Genomic DNA, 17,564 nt, shown 5'->3' on the forward strand with positions numbered 1-17,564 from the left:
ATTCGTTTTTTCTTAATGTAGGCAGTATTACCGTAAACTTCCCTCTTAGAACTGCTTTTGCTGCATCCCATAAGTTTTGGTGTGTTGTATTTCCATTTTTGTGTGTCTCAAGATATTTTTTGATTTCCCTTTTGAATTCTTCTTTGACCCATTGGTTGTTTGGGAGCATGTTGTTTAATCTCCACATATTTGTGAATTTTCCAGTTTTCTTCTTGTAATTGATTTCTAGTTTCATACCATTGCTATGAGAAAAGATGTTTGATAAGATTTCAGTCTTCTTAAATTTATTAAGACTTGTTTTGTGGTTTAACATATGACCTATCCTGGAGAATGTTCCTTGAGTTCTTGAGAAAATGTATATACTCTGCTGCTGTTGCCTGAAATGTTGTACAGGTCTGTTAATCCATCTGGTCTAATGTGTAGTTTAAGTCAAGTGTCGCCTTATGATTTTCTGCCTGGATGACTTATCCATTGTTGAAAATTGGCTATTGAAGTCCCCTACAGTTATTGGATTGCTGTCTATTTCTCTCTTCAGCTCTCTTAATATTTTCGATAGTATTTAGGTGCTCTGTCTTTTGAGGTTTTAATTGAGCATGTTATATGACTCCATTTTCTCAGCATAGCAGTTATACTTGCTCTTTTTTGCTTTTTAAATTGGTTTCCGTACAGTTTTCAATGTGTATTTACAGCTGTTCCGAGTCTGTTTTCATCTAACACTCTTAGGTTTCATGGTTAGTGTGAGCACTTTAGGATAACAGGGTAATCCTGATTTCTCCCTCCTGTCCCTTGTATCATCATTTTCTTCATTTTATTATATATAAGTATAGATACACATACGTACATAAGCATACATGGTTAAATACTGTGTTGCTATTATTTTGGACAAGATGTTAAATTGATTAAGAATAGGAAAAATAAAAGTTTTAGTTTTATCTTCATTTATTTCTGTTTCAGTGATTTTCTTTATGCAGATCCGTGTTTCTGATCTACAGGCAGACCTCAGAGATATTGCAGGTTCAGTTCCAGACCACCGCAATAAAGCAAGTTGCACGAATTTTTTGGTTTCCCAGTGCATATAAAAGTTTTGTTTACACTGTGCTGTAGTCTGTTAGGTGTGCAGTAGCATTATGTCTAAAACAGCAATGTACATACCTTAATTAAAATATACTTTATTGCTAAAAACTGCTAACCATCATCTGAGCCTTCAGTGAGTTCTAATCTTTTTGCAATAGTAACATCAAAGATGTTAATCACAGATTACCATAACAAATACAATAATAATGAAAAAGTTTGAAATGTTGCGAGAATTACCAAAATGTGACACACAGACACAAAGTGAGCAAAGGCTTTTGGAAAATGGTGCCGATAGGGTTGCTCGATGCAAGGTTGCCACAGCCTTCAATTTGTAAAAAGGACCGTATCTGTGAAGCACAATAAAATGAGATCTGCCTGTATATCATTTTCCTTCTTTCTAAAGAACTTTTTAACATTTCTTGCAAAGCAGGTCTACTGGCAACAAGTTCCCTCTATTTTGTTTGTCTGAGAAAGTCTTTATTTCTCCTTCACTTCTGAAGGATAATTTCACAGGGTGCAGAATTCTAGGTTGGTGGGGTTTTTTCTCTCAGCACTTTAAATATTTCACTCCACTCTCTTCTTGCTTGCATGGTTTCTGAGAATTCAGATGAAATTTTATCTTTGTTCCCCAGTAGGTAGGTGTCTTTTCTCCCCAGCTTCTTTCAGGATTTTTTCTTTATCTTTTGAGTGTCTGTAGTTTGAAAATGACATGCCTAGTTTTACTTTTTTTTTTTTTTTCCCCCCACATTTATCTTGCTTGGTGTGCTCTGCACTCCTGGATCTGTGGGTTGGTGTTTGACATTAATTTCGGGAAATTCTGTCATTAGTTTTTCAACTACTTCTTCTGATCCCACCTCTCATTCTTCTCCTGGTACTTCCGTTTTGTGTCTACTACACCTTTTGTTGTCCTACAGCCCTTGAATATGTTGTTGTATTTTTTAGCCTGTTTTCTGTGCTTTTCAGCTTTGGAGGTTTCTGTTGTCATTTCCTCAAGCTTGGAGGCTTGTTGCTCAGCTATGTCCTAACTAACGAGCCCATTGAAGACATCCTTCGTTTCTGTTACATTGTTTTTCATCTTGAGCATTTTTTTTTTTTTTGGTTCTTTTCAAGAATTTTCCTTTCTCTGCTTACATTGCCCATCTGTTCCTGCATGCTGTCTGCTTTATCCATTAGAGCCCTGAGCATATGAATCACAGTTGTTAAATTCCCAGCCTGATAATTACAGCATCCCTGCTGTGTCTGAGTCTGGTTCTAAGCCTTGCTGTGTGTCTTATACTGTTAGTATGTCTTGTGGTTTTCTCCTGATAGCCAGGCTTGATGACTGGATAAAGGTTCAGTGCAAACAGGCCTGTAGTGATGTGGTGGTGAGATGTGGGTTGGGGAGTGTTCTGTGGTCCTTCTGGGGTCTCAGTGTTCAGTGAGCCTGGGCCTCCGCACTGTGAACTTCACAGGTGCTTCTCAGTTTCTTTTCCTCTTTTAGGTGGGACAGGATGGCTGGAGGGGGCTCAAGTTGGATATTTCTCGTTCTCCAGCTGGTTAGGTTCTGTTAACTAGTTTCTCCTGAGTGCAGACCCTGTTAAGAAGAACAGAATACTCTGGTGTATTTCAAATGCTTCCTTTCGAACTTGTCAGAAGCACGAGGGGGCTTTTCTCTGACGTTTACTGTGGGGACCCTTGTGACTGAGCCCATCTGGAGCTTTGACTCTCAGGCTTGTCCACAGTGGGCCCCAGCAACTTGTCAACCACAGTTCATATTTCCTCCCCTGGCAAGTTGTGATTCTCTGTACGATCCTCCTCGACTTATGATGGGGCTGCATTCCGACACACCCATCATAAGTTGAAAATATCAAAGTCCAAAATGCAGGGACTTCCCTGGTGGCGCAGTGGTTAAGAATCCGCCTGCCAATGCAGGGGACACGGGTTTGAGCCCTGGTCCGGGAAGATCCCACATGCCGCAGAGCAGCTAAGCCTGTGAGCCACAACTACTGAGCCTGTGCTCTAGAGCCCACGTGCCACAACTACCGAAGCCCGCACGCCTAGAGCCTGTGCTCCGCAACAAGAGAAGCCACCACAACGAGAAGCCTGTGCACCGCAACGAAGAGTAGCCCCCACTCGCTGCAACTAGAGAAAGCCCGCGTGCAGCAACGAAGACCCAACACAGTCAAAAATAAATAAATAAATTTATAAACAAAAAACTTCAAAATGCACATAACACACCTAAGTTCCTGAACATCACAGCTGAGCCTTGCCTGCCTTAAATGTGCTCAGAGCACTCACATGAGCCTACAGTTGGGCAAAATCATAACCAAAGCCCATTTGATGATAAAGCGTTGACTATCTCATGTAATTGACTCAGTACTGTACTGGAAGTGGCGTTCACCCTAGCAATCTCATGGCTGACAGGGCTGTGGCTTGTGTGGCTCATGCGTTGCACTGTGTATCGCTAGCTGGGAAAAGATCAAAATTCAAAATCTGAGGCATAGTTTTTACCGAATTCCTATTGCACCGTTGTAAAGTTGAACCATCATAAGTAGGGGACTGTCTGTATTAGTCTCTCAATTTCTCCTATTTGGGGGCAGCAGTTTGCTCCGTGACCTCATTTCTCTTACGGATCTAGGAAGAGTTCTTGATGTTTCAGTTTGTTCAGCTTTTTACTTGTTAGGACAGAATGGCAACTTCCCCCTAAGAGCAGGAGTGATGCAGGGAGGGCCGCTCCACCACTTCTACTCCATATTGTACTGGGAAACCTAACCAGTGCAAAAGGGAGAGAAGAAGTGAAAGGCACACAGAACGAAGACAAAGAAATAAACCATCCCTTTCTCAAACAGCATGATTGTCTCTGTAGAAAATCCCAAGGAATCTCCAAAAACTTTCCTAGACTAGTAGGCAAGTTTAAGAAGATCACAAAGTCAACATACAAAAACCAGTCATATTTTTATATGAATACTAGCACTGTACAATACTATTTACAGTAGCTCCAAAATGATGAAATCTGACAAAACGTACAAGATCTGTATGCTGAAAACTACGTGATGCCGGTAGATACACATTGTTCATGGGCTGGAAGACAACCTTCTAAGGATGTCTCTTCTCCCCAGATTAATCTGTAGATTTAATACGATTCCAGTAAAAATCTAAGCAGGAGTTTTTGTAGATAAGTTCATTGTAAAATTTATGTGGAATGTAAACAAACTAGAATAGCTGATACAATTTTTAAAAGAACAAAATTGGAAGACTTATAGTACCTGACTTTAAAACTTAGTATAAAGCTCTGGTAGTCAAGACTGTGAAACTAGTGAAACGATAGACACGTAAGTCGATGGAACAGAATAGACAGTATATTCCTACAAATACGGTCAACTGATTCTTAACAGAGGGGCAAAGTTAATTTAATGGAGAAAAGATAGTCTTTTCACCTAATTATATTGGAACAGTTGGCCATCCATGTGCAAAAAAAAAAAAGAACTTCATCTTTAAGCCTCATACCTCATACTAAACAATGAACTCAAAATTGATTACAGATCTAATTGCTTAGAACATAAAACTATAAAACTCTCAGAAGAAATCACAGGAGAAAGTGTTCCTGGGTTAGTCAAAGGGTTTTTAGGTGTGACTCTAAAAGCATAATCCATTAAAGAAAAAGTTGATAAATTGGACTTCGTCAAAAGTAAAAATGTCTGTCCTGTAAAAGAGTGTTAAGAGAATGAAAAGACAGGCTAAGGTTAGGAGAAAATATTTGCAAATCACATATCCAGTGTGTATCCTGACTATACAAAGAATTCTCAAAATTCAACACTCCCGAGGGGCACCTAGGGGCGCTGGGCCGCTCTTGACTTCGGTGCAACGTGACCTCTGTGGCACTCCTGCTTTGATGTTCCACTTTTTTTTTCTTTGTTAAATAAACATCAACATTTTATTCAAAATTAGGCCAGGAAATTGACATAGTCAAATATAATCTAGGAACAGTTACTTTTTTTTTTTTTAACATCTTTATTGGACTATAATTGCTTTAGAATGGTGTGTTGGATGCTGCTGTGTAACAAAGTGAATCAGCTATATGTGTACGTATATCCCCACATCCCCTCCCTCTTGCGTCTCCCTCCCACCCTCCCTATCCCACCCCTCTAGGTGGTCACAAAGCACCGAGCTGATCTCCCTGTGTCATGCAGCTGCTTCCCACTAGCTATCTATTTTACGTTTGGTAGTGTATATATGTCCATGCCACTCTCTCACTTCGTCCCAGCTTACCCTTCCCCCTCCCCGTGTCCTCAAGTCCATACCCTATCTCTGTGTCTTTATTCCTGTCCTGCTCCTAGGTTCATCAGAACCTTTTTTTTCTTTTTGTGATTCCATACATATGTGTTAGGATACGGTATTTGTTTTTCTCTTTCTGACTGACTTCACTCTGTATGACAGACTCTAGGTGCATCCACCTCACTACAAATAACTCAGTTTTGTTTCTTTTTATGGCTGAGTAATATTCCATTGTATACATGTGTCACATCTTCTTTCTCCATTCATCTGTTGATGGAAACTTAGGTTGCTTCCATGTCCTGGCTATTGTAAATAGTGCTGCAGTGAACATTGTGGTACATGACTCTTTGAATTATGGTTTTCTCAGGGTATATGCCCAGTAGTGGGATTGTTGGGTCATATGGTAGTTCTATTTTTAGTTTTTTAAGGAACCTCCATACTGTTCTCCATAGTGGCTGTATCAATTTACATTCCCACCAACAGTTCAAGAGGGTTCCCTTTTCTCCACATCCTCTCAAGCATTTATTTTTTGTAGATTTTTTGATGACTGGTGTGAGGTGATACCTCATTGTAGTTTTGATTTGCATTTCTCTAATGATTAGTGATGTTGAGCATCTTTTCGTGTGTTTGTTGGCAGTCTGTATATCTTCTTTGGATAAATATCTATTTAGTTCTTCTGCCCATTTTTGGATTGGGTTGTTTGTTTTTTTTATATTGAGCTGCATGAGCTGCTTGTATATTTTAGAGATTAATCCTTTGTCAGTTGCTTCATTTGCAAATATTTTCTCCCATTCTGAGGGTTGTCTTTTGGTCTTATTTATGGTTTCCTTTGCTGTGCAAAAGCTTTGAAGTTTCATTAGGTCCCATTTGTTTATTTTTGTTTTCATTTCCATTTCTCTAGGAGGTGGGTCAAAAAGGATCTTGCTCTGATTTATGTCACAGAGTGTTCTGCCTATGTTTTCCTCTAAGAGTTTTATACTGTCTAGCTTTGCATTTAGGTCTTTAATCCATTTTGAGTTTATTTCTGGGTATGGTGTTAGGAAGTGTTCTAATTTCATCCTTTTACATGTAGCTGTCCAGTTTTCCCAGCACCACTTTTGAAGAGGCTGTCTTTTCTCCATTGTATAATCTTGCCTCCTTTATCAAAGATAAGGTGACATGTGTGCGGCTTTATCTTTGGGCTTTCTATATCCTGTTCCATTGATCTATATTTCTGTTTTTATGCCAGTACCATACTGTCTTGATTACTGTAGCTTTGTAGTTTAGTCTGAAGTCCGGGAGCCTCATTCCTCCAGCTCTGTTTTTCTTTCTGAAGATTGTTTTGGCTATTTGGGGTCTTTTGTGTTTCCATACAAATTGTGCAATTTCTTGTTCTAGTTCTGTGAAAAACGCCATTGGTAGTTTGATAGGGATTGCATTGAATCTGTAGATTGCTTTGCGTGGTACAGTCATTTTCACAATGTTGATTCTTCCAATCCAAGAACATGGTATATCTCTCCATCTGTTTGTATCATCTTTAATTTCTTTCATCAGTGTCTTATAGTTTTCTGCATACAGGTCGTTTGTCTCCTTAGGTAGGTTTATTCCTAGGTATTTTAATTTTTATGTTGCAATAGTAAATCGAAGTGTTTCTTTAATTTCTCTTTCAGATTTTTCATCATTAGTGTATAGGAATGCAGGAGATTTCTGTGCATTAATTTTGTATCCTGCTACTCTACGAAATTCATTAATTAGCTCTAGTAGTTTTCTGGTAGCATCTTTAGGATTCTCTATGTATAGTATCATGTCATCTGCAAACAGTGACAGTTCTTCTTTTCTGCTTTGGATTCCTTTTATTTATTTTTCTTCTCTGATTGCTGTGGTTAAAACTTCCAAAACTATGTTGAATAATAGTGGTGAGAGTGGGCAACCTTGTCTTGTTCCTGATCTTAGAGGAAATGGTTTGAGTTTTTCACCATTGAGAATGATGTTGACTATGGGTTTGTCATATATGGCCTTTATTATGTTAAGGTAGGTTCCTTGTATGCCTACTTTCTGGAGAGTTTTTATCATAAATGGATGTTGAATTTTGTCAAAAGCTTTTTCTGCATCTATTGAGATTATCATATGGTTTTATCCTTCACTTTGCTAATATTGTTTATCACATTGATTGATTTGCATATATTGAAGAATCCTTGCATTCCTGGGATAAACCCCACTTGATCATGGTGTATGATCCTTTTAATTGTGCTGTTGGATTCTGTTTGCTAGTATTTTGTTGAGGATTTTTGCATCTGTGTTCATCAGAGATATTGGCTGTAGTTTTCTTTTTTTGTGATATCGTTGTTTGGTTTTGGTATCAGGGTGATGGTGGCCTCGTAGAATGAGTTTGGGAGTGTTCCTTCCTCTGCTATATTTTGGAAGAGTTTGAGAAGGATAGGTGTTAGCTCTTCTCTAAATGTTTGATAGAATTCGCCTGTGAAGCCATCTGGTCCTGGGCTTTTGTTTGTTGGAAGATTTTTAATCACAGTTTCAATTTCAGTGCTTGTGTTTCGTCTGTTTATATTTTCTGTTTCTTCCTGGTTCAGTCGTGGAAGGTTGTGCTTTTCTAAGAATTTGTCCATTTCTTCCAGGTTGTCCATTTTATTGGCATAGAGTTGCTTGTAGTAATCTCTCATGATCCTTTGTATTTCTGCAGTGTCAGTTGTTACTTCTCCTTTTTCATTTCTATTTCTGTTGATTTGAGTCTTCTCCCTTTTTTTCTTGGTGAGTCTGGCTAACGGTTTATCAATTCTGTTTATCTTTTCAAAGAACCAACTTTTAGTTTTATTGATCTTTGCTATCGTTTCCTTCATTTCTTTTTCATTTATTTTTGATCTGATCTTTATGATTTCTTTCCTTCTGCTAACTTTGGGGGTTTTTTGTTCTTTCTCTAATTGCTTTAGGTGTAAGGTTAGGTTGTTTGAGATTTTTCTTGTTTCTTGAGGTAGGATTGTATTGCTATAAACTTCCCTCTTAGAACTGCTTTTGCTGCATCCCATAGGTTTTGGGTCATTGTGTTTTCATTGTCATTTGTTTCTAGGTATTTTTTTATTTCCTCTTTGTCTTTTCAGTGATCTCTTGGTTATTTAGTAGTGTATTGTTTAGCCTCCATGTGTTCGTATTTTTTACAGACTTTTTTCCTGTAATTGATATCTAGTCTCATAGGTTGTGGTCAGAAAAGATACCTGATACAATTTCAATTTTATTAAATTTACTAGGGCTTGATTTGTGACCCAGGATATGATGTATCCTGGAGAATGTTCTATGAGCACTTGAGAAGAAAGTATTCTGTTTGTTTTTGGATGGAATATCATATAAATATCAATTAAGTCCATCTTGTTTAATGTGTCATTTAAAGCTTGTGTTTCCTTATTTATTTTCATTTTGGATGATCTGTCTATTGGCAAAAGTGGGGTTTTAAAGTCCCGTACCATTATTGTGTTACTGTCGATTTCCCCTTTTATGGGTGTTAGCATTTGCCTTATGTATTGAGGTGCTCCTGTGTTGGGTGCATATATATTTACAATTGTTATATCTTCTTCTTGGATTGATCCCTTGATCATTATGTAGTGTCCTTCTTTGTCTCTTGTAATAGTCTTTATTTTAAAGTCTGTTTTGTCTGATATGAGAATTGCTACTCCAGCTTTCTTTTGATTTCCATTTGCATGGAATATCTTTTTCCATCACCTGACTTTCAGTCTGTATGTGTCCCTAGGTCTGAAGTGGGTCTCTGTAGACAGCATACGTATGGGTCTTGTTTTTGTATCCATTCAGCCAGTCTATGTCTTTTGATTGGAGCATTTAATCCATTCACGTGTAAGGTAATTATCGATATGTATGTTCCTATTACCATTTTCTTAATTGTTTTGGGTTTGTTTTTGTAGTTTTTTTCCTCCTCTTGTGTCTCCTGTCTGGAGTAGTTCCTTTAGCATTTGTTGTAAAGCTGGTTTGGTGGTGCTGAATTCTCTTAACTTTTGCTTATCTGTAAAGGTTTTAATTTCTCCATTGATTCTGAATGAGATCCTTGCTGGGTAGAGTAACCTTGGTTGTAGGTTTTTCCCTTTCATCACTTTAAGTATGTCCTGCCACTCCCTTCTGGCTTGCAGAGTTTCTGCTGAAAAATCATCTGTTAACCTTATGGGGATTCCCTTGTATGTTCTTTGTTGCTGTTCCCTTGATGCTTTTAATATTTTTTCCTTTGTATTTAATTTTTGATAGTTTGATTAGTTTGTGTCTCGGCATGTTTCTCTTTGGGTTTATCCTGTATGGTACTCTCTGCGCTTCCTGGACTTGATTGACTATTTCCTTTCCCATGTTAGCGAAGTTTTTGACTATAATCTCTTCAAATATTTTCTCAGACCCTTTCTTTTTCTCTTCTTCTTCTGGGACCCCTATAATTCAAATGTTGGTGCATTTAATGTTGTCCCAGAGGTCTCTGAGACTGTCCTCAATTCTTTTCATTCTTTTTTCTTTATTCTGCTCCCTGGAGGTTATTTCCACCCTTTTATCTTCCAGGTCACTTATCCGTTCTTCTGCCTCAGTTATTCTGTTATTAATTCCTTCTAGGGTATTTTTAATTTGAGTAGTTGTGTTATTCATCACTGTTTGTTTGCTCTTTAATTCTTCTAGATCCTTGTTAAATGTTTCTTGTATTTTCTCCATTCTGTTTCTGAGATTTTGGATCATCTTTACTATCATTACTCTGAATTCTTTGTCCGGTAGGTTGCGTATTTCGTCTTCATTTATTTGGTCTTGTAGGTTTTTACCTTGCTCCTTTGTCTGTAACATATTTTTTTGTCATTATATATATATTTTTTGATGGGTGGTGCTGTATTCCTGTCTTACTGGTTGTTTGGCCTGAGATGTCCAGCAGTGGAGTTGGCAGGCAGTTGGATAGAGCTGGGTCTTGGTGCTGAGACGAAGACCTCCTGGAGGCCTGGCTCCAATTGATATTCCCTGGGGTCTGAGGTTCTCTGTTAGTCCAGTGGTTTGGACTCCAAGCTCCCACCACGGGAGCTCGGGCCTGACCTCCAGCCTGGGAACCAGGATCCTGCAAGCTTCATGGCACATTAAAAAAAAAAAAAAGGAAGAAATAAAGAAAAAAAGGAGCAGTACAATATCAAAGAATGAAAAACAAAATAAAATTAGAAAGATAAAAAATATATTAGGAAAAATAAAACTATAATTGAAACAACTGCAACAAGGTAAAATAAAACCACAGCAGAAAAAAGAAAAAAAAAGTGGGGGGGGAGCAACAAGCCAGGAGGAGAGATCACTAACGAAGTATAAAGAATAAAATAAAATTAGAAAAATAAAAGGTTTATTAGGAAAAACAAAAATCTAAAAGAATCAATGACAGTGAATCAACAAGGTAAAATGGAACCCCAATCTAAAAGAGGACAAAAGAAAAAGAAAAAAAAAAAAAAAAGCCTTGGCTATGAGGGTGGAGTTCTGGTGAAGGTGGAATAGGCAGGGGCGGGGTTTAGGGTGGGGCGGGACCTAGGTGGGTGGGGGGTGACGTTTGAGCGTGGGGTGGGGCCTCTGCTTAGGGTGGAAGGGGAGAGGCAGCACGTGGAATGGAGGGCGTCTGCAGTGTGGAGCTAAGGAGTTTGGAGGTAGGGCCCTGATTGGGGGTGTGTGGGTGGGGTTTAGACCCAGCGCATTGGGGCAGGTCTCAGAGGGGGTCTTCGAACGTAGGGGTGTGGCTTGGGCTCTGCACAGCAGGAGGGAGGCTGGGAGGGCAGAGGATCAGGCTGGGCTTCTGGGGGCCCAAGTGGGCAGGGGAGACCTGGCCACGCTCCCTTTTGATCCTTTGCCCTCCCAACGGTCCCCCAATTTCCCCTTTCGGGTGTGGGATCCCTTCCCCTCCCCCAGGCGCCCCTTAGGGGAGCCAATCCTGTCCCACCTCTGCTTCTCCTTCCCCCTCACTCCCCCCACTTCCTGCCGGTCGTTGAGGGTTCCTCCCGTCCTCTTAGGTGTCCATGGGTCCCCACCGGTGCCTGGTAGGTGCCCTAGTTGTGTGGAGACGCAAATTCCGCGTCCTCCTAGTACGCCATCTTGACTCCGCCCCCGGTGTTCCACGTTTTTAAGAAGTGACTTCAGCCAACTTAAAGGGTGGTAAGAATCCTGAGGATACCCCAGACCAGGTTGATATTGTTGGAGAGTTAACACCCTGAAACACTTGAGGGCTTTAGGAACGTGGGGACAGCTGACTGCTGAGTGAGTGGGGTGGGCGAGAGGCTGATTTCCCGCCCATTAGCCACGCCCAGTTCCGAGCTCCACGCGGCTCGATGGGGCTTAAACCCAGGCTGTGACTGGACTCGGTGACCACTGCCGTGTGGGCGCAAGAGAAGCCCTCCCCTGGGCCGGGCAGCTCAGCCCGTTCTGTGCCTCTGGAGGTGACAGACGTGAAGACCCCAGAATCTGAGCAGCGAGGGGGCTTCACAGACACGGTGTCTCCTGTGCGTCTCCCTCCCTGCAGTTTGAGTTCATGATCGAGTCCATCCTCTATGCCCGGGACGCGTGGCTGAAGGAGGACGGGGTCATCTGGCCGACCACGGCCGCGCTGCACCTGGTGCCCTGCAGCGCCGACAGGGACTACCGCAGCAAGGTGCTCTTCTGGGACAACGCCTACGAGTTCGACCTCAGTGCCCTCAAGTGAGTGTCACCGGGCGCTCCCGGGCTGCGGGAGCATGCGGGGCGGGCTGCAGGTCTCAGAGCTGCCACCGTGCTGAGCTCAGTTTGCTCACGTGACTAAGAAGTTTGCACGTTGCCTTACAGGTCTTTAAACCAACAGATGTGATGGGAAAATGAAGTGTCCCATTTATAAGACCCCAAATATAATGGGAAAAATAAAGTCATGTTTATAAATGCGTGGGCTGTTAAAACAAATGAATGTTCCCACTAAGAGCCGTAACTTTTTAACAGGAGTCAGAAAATGTGTTAGTGAAGGCATCGCTGGCATTTGGCAAAGAAAGCGGTGCTCCACAAAAGTTCAGTTCCTCGTGTGTAACATACGTCAGGCTTGTGGTAGAGCTTCAGGTTTTAACATAAAACAGTCTTCTCTCAAGGCCTTCATGGTTGTCACATTGCCTCCTCTGAGAAGGATAGTGACACGTGTCGGCTGCGTCCCCTCTGAGGTGCCGTGGGACGTGGGCAGGAGAGACCCAGCAGCAGCCCTGGAATTAGGGAAGGGCCCCTTTGTCAGAGGCAGAAAGAAGCTTCTGTTCAATGAGCCTGGACACCTGCTAAGTGTCCAGCTGGGGAGTTGGCAGCAAGATGGGGGCCTCTGGGCCTTTTTGTTTTTTGTTAAAAAACTCAAAAAAAGAAAATGTATCAACATAAAGGTATGGAATCTTCCCTAGTCAATGTACTCTCAACCCAAATCCCAAAGGGGATGGAGAGGAAGGGTCTCCAACAGAGTCGTTCCGTGGTTCATGTAGGACTAATGTGTGGGAAGGGCTGGGAAGGTTTGAAAAGAGCAGGGGGTGGGGGTGGGGTGTGGTTTCTCATGCTGCCCGAATTAACGCTCCGTAATGAAAGCGACAAGGAAAGATGGAGGAAGCTCTGAACACGGTCTGTGGTGTCCGGAAAAGGCGCACCGTGAACTGGAGGGTGGGGGGATAACGTGCTGAGGCCGCACGTTATCCGGGACACTGGTTGGCCCCTTGGAGGAGATGTCTGTTCTCCTCTCACACCATTCGTTAACATTTAATTTCCCGTGGATTCCGTGTTCTCTGGGTGTGTGCTGAGACCCCGCGAGTAGGACACTGAGGGTCCCCGGAGGGCTGGCCGTCTCAGCCCCGCCTCTCGCCCGGTGAGTTAGAATTCCTGCTGACGCAGAGGAGGCGTGATAGCCTGAGATGTGGGTAAATGATATTGAGCAAAATTACTTTGACTTTTCCCCAGATCTTTAGCAATTAAGGAGTTTTTTTCGAAGCCCAAGTATAACCACATTTTGAAACCAGAAGACTGTCTCTCTGAGCCATGCACCATATTACAGCTGGACATGAGAACCGTGCAGATCGCCGACCTCGAGGTGAGAAGAGGTGACCCTTCCTTCCTGTTCAAATAAACAAGTTAAACTTGTTGCTATTGATTTTCCCACAGTCTTTTTTTTTTCCTATTCTGATTTTGTTTTTTGTATTTTTAGGTTATTTTCTTTATAGTTAACCTCTTTAACGTCTTCAGTTACTTTTAGATTTATGTGTAATATTCTCAGCATCTTCAGATTCAAATAAATTATATGTTTCATCATGGAATTTGAATTAAATTTTTTTTCTAAGTTTTTTTAACTCCCATTGATGATAAAATTCTTAAAATTCTTTTACTTACCCTCTGTGGCCACGAGGTGGCGTGTGTGGGCTCCGGACGACCCCATTATAAGGGCTGCTCTGAGGTGGAGGAAGCCCCTTCTGGAGCTTAGATGGGCAAAACCACGTGCAAACTGAACTTTTGAGGCTTCAGTTAGTTTGGGGATTGTAGGGACTCAGTCTGGAGCTTTATATTTGTACAAAGAATTGAGAAAAGGAAGTATTCCACCTGAATTTGGGGACAGAAAATTAGGCAGATGAGACCCAAATTGCTCAAAACCTTTTCTGATTATCTGCAGCCTTTGAGTTCAGGATGCAGGTTTTAACATTTACTTTCCCTAGGAGGAGATATGGTTTTTGATGTGTTCAGCTAAACTAGCAAGTTACAGATTTGTGGCATAACTACTGCAATAGACGGCGTGGCTGCCTGGGGCAGTGCTGTGGGATCCGGGACGGAGCCCCATGGAGGCGGGAGCTGCTTCCCGGTCCCCAGTGCCCTTTTCTGACTCATTTGCTTGAACACAGATGATGAAAGGTGAGCTGCACTTTGACATCAAGAAGGCAGGCACCCTTCACGGATTCACAGCCTGGTTCAGTGTCCGGTTCCAGAACCTGGAGGAGGATGAGCCACAGCTGGTGCTGAGCACGGGCCCGCTGCACCCGTGAGTGTGCCCCTCCTTCTCCTGGGGCAGCACACAAAGCCTGGCAGAGCCTCGAGTTTCAAGATCTAGTAATATCGGGAGTGGGCCCAAATCTCTCCAGACGCGGTTGAGCCCTGGCCCAGGGGCGGGAGGGCTGGCGGTGAGTCCGGGTTGCCCCCCCTGGCATCGGGCTTCCTCGGGGCCGGGGTCAGGGGTCCCCGACACCCTGGATGGTCAGGCTTCACCTTCTCTCCGTGGCCCCAAACGCTGCTGCAGCTCTTCACCATCTGACACAGAAACAGCCCACAGGGTTCCAGGGGCTTTTACTCCGACTTCTGGGGAAGGCAGATGTTTCCCGAGATGCATCTTCTGAGCAGTAAGGTTTCGAGGCTGCACGCTTGCTCCTGCATGTGGGGAAGCGCACCTTGTCTGTCGTGCTGCCGGACACAGTGGCCCCTCGGGGGGGCGCCACCTTCATTCGGGGACTTCCGCTGCCCCTTTCAGGGACGGCCCCAATGCTCCCCTGCACCGTGTGATCGGCAGAAGTGAGCAAGGCCCAGGGAGGGGCGCAGCTGCCTGAGTCAGACACCCCGCGGTCTTGGGGCCCAGGGGTCCTCAGCGTCCTTTGTGGAAGTCGAGCAGGAAAGCGAGCTGCCTGGCCAGAGCCTCCTTCCAGGGCCCGCAGGAGAGGGGCCTCAGGGGCCCCCACGAACTGTGTGTGCCCGGCGTTTCCCACCTGAGCGTCTGCGTGGGGTCATCCACACACAGGTGGCATGGGGACGGGATGGGGGGCAGGGCATGGGCCAGGGAGGGAGACCCCCATCACGGTGGCTGAGGGGGTGGCCCAGCGTCAGGGAGGATGTGACACGAAGGGGAGACACAGCAGAACCTCACTGCGGGGTGTGACCTGGGTCCTTTCAGGCGCTTGGGTGTGAGAGTCACAGGACTTACAGAATCCGGGGTGTCACTGCTCCCCCAAATGCTGCACTTGTTTGCTCACACTCAGCTGAACCTTCACAGGAATTATGACTTTTTTTGGACACGATTTCAGCAGCGTGTATCTCACTTTAACTGCAGAAACTAGAACCGTGGGCGTCAGCAGTTCAGAGAAGGTGGCTTTGGGTGGGCACTGCCGTGCCAGCTCGTGGAGGCTGGGTCGACCCCACGAGGGGCTGGGGACAGGCGGCCCCTGGGGACCTGGGTCTGGCCACGTGCCCCTGAGGCCCAGCCTCCTTGGCACCAGGGAGTCTGTGCAGCGTCCAGGAGGCCCCCCGGGTTGTGGGTCCACGCAGGTCCCATGAAGCCGTCTGATCACAGGGTGGGGGCATGGCAGTCCCCATGGGCTCCCTGAGGGGTGACACCACGCCCCTGTCTTGCAGCACCACCCACTGGAAGCAGGTGCTGTTCATGATGGACGAGCCCGTGTCCGTCCTCGCGGGAGACGTGGTCACAGGCTCAGTGGTGTTGCAGAGAAACCCCGTGTGGAGACGGCACATGTCTGTCACTCTGAGCTGGTCCGTCACTTCTAGACAAGACCCCGGGTCACAGAAAGTAAGATATTTAGCTCTGGAGTCACGGGCTGTGGTGCCAGTCCGGGCAGCTGGTGGGTCTGTGGCGGTTGCAGCGGCAGATGCCTAGTCCCACCCGGTGGACCCCGTGGCCAGAGCTGGGGCCGAGGGCCGGGCCATGGTGCAGCCTCGCTCCCCCCGCATGCCTTGCCGTGGGCAATGTGGACGTGCGGTGGAGTCGTGTTCTGGCCGTGGCAGCAGTTAGAGGGCTGAAGTGAGCATGTGGCCAGGCGGGGCCTTAGGGCTCACGGCTCACAAATCCCACGGGAAATCCTCCTCTTCAGACTTAGGGTTAATGCAGGAGAGGGAAGAAAATAATCAAATGGTTTCCCTTTATTTTGTAGTACCTGTTTTGCGCTTTGCTTTATGCTGATTTACGTTAAAAAAGTTTAAATGTTGTTGAAAGTCTGCACCTGAATACCAGACTCTTGTCCACTATTAAATTATTATTAGGAAATACTGTGTGTTAATCAAACTGAAATGATTTATCATCTGATTGGTTTGTTTTCTTTGTCTTTCTCAGGTTGGAGAGAAAGTCTTTCCCATCTGGAGATGACAGGTGCAGCTCTGTGCGGGATGCAGCGTTGTGGAGGGACAGACGCGACTCAGTGGCGTCGGCCCTGGACGGGAACGCGTGTCCTGTGGAAGTTGCGGACTTGCACCAGGATGGGGTGGTAACACCCTTACATGAGAGCGCGGGGCCGCGGGCCCTCCCCAGATGCGCCCATGCTCCTCGGGGTCCACGCTCGCCATTGTCACTGTCCTGCCTGTCCTTAGAACTGGGCTGTGTTTCCAGGTGTCCACCTGTGGGTAGTTGATGGCCCAGTATCCCTCAGCCAGGTCTAGTTCTAAGCTCGTAGGACACTCTCGTCAACCCTGTGCTCCTGTGAAGGTGGCTGTTCGTGCGTCGTGTGTGCGTGTCCTTCCCGCCCTCGGCTCACCCACTCAGCTCGTGGGATGTGGGGTCACACAGAGCCTCGTGGGAGCCTGAGGTGCGATGCATGCGATGGGGCTCTGCATGGGGTAGTCCACTTGTAGAGACGTCTTCCAGATAAATTATGTGTCGGCACATAGTACGTGCTCAATAAATATTTTTTAATAAATGAATGTTGGTGTATATCCTGGTTCTGTGCACATACATTATTTTGCAAAAGCACGGATCATACTGTGTGCATTGCTCTGTAACCTTTCTCATCTAATATTATGAAGAAACTTTCATGCCAGTAGGTACATGTCTGCATTTTTAGGTGTGTGTGGTTTTGATTTTTAGTTAACTTTTTATTGAAATATAAATTATATACACCAAACCGCGTAAGTCATGAGTATACAGATGGATGGAGTTTCACAAAGTGGGCACACGTGTAACCAGTGTTCAGGCCCAGACCCTCCAACACGCTGGAGGCCCCAAGTGCCCCTCCCACTCAGAACCACCCCCAAGGCTGATACCTGGCTTCTATGACCAGAGAAGACTTGAGCCTGGTTTCAAACATTGTGTGAATGGGCTTGTACACTGTGAATTTGCTGTAGACTGAAGGTTTGTGACCTCTCAAAATTTATGTGTTGAAAACTAATCCCTAATATGGTGGTGTTAGGAGATGGGGCCTTTGGGAGGTAATGAGGTCATGAGGGTGGAGCCCCAAGGATGGGATTAGTGTCCTTATAAAAGAGGCCCCAGAGAGCACCCTGGTCCCGTT

General features: G+C 44.3%; 1 protein-coding gene across 1 annotated transcript in view; it reads left to right on the forward strand.

The window, feature by feature from the left end:
* Positions 1–16,987, forward strand: part of PRMT2 (protein arginine methyltransferase 2) — a 38,749-nt gene extending 21,762 nt beyond the window's left edge. Inside the window, 5 exon segments of the mRNA XM_033418551.2 lie at positions 11,831–12,006; positions 13,258–13,387; positions 14,187–14,323; positions 15,682–15,853; positions 16,394–16,987. Of these exon segments, the coding sequence (XP_033274442.2) occupies positions 11,831–12,006; positions 13,258–13,387; positions 14,187–14,323; positions 15,682–15,853; positions 16,394–16,426 (648 nt within the window). The 3' untranslated portion in view covers positions 16,427–16,987.
* Positions 16,988–17,564: the final 577 nt, after the last annotated feature.

The sequence above is a fragment of the Orcinus orca genome, chromosome 5 (assembly GCF_937001465.1).
Source record: "Orcinus orca chromosome 5, mOrcOrc1.1, whole genome shotgun sequence".
Lineage (NCBI taxonomy): Eukaryota > Metazoa > Chordata > Mammalia > Artiodactyla > Delphinidae > Orcinus > Orcinus orca.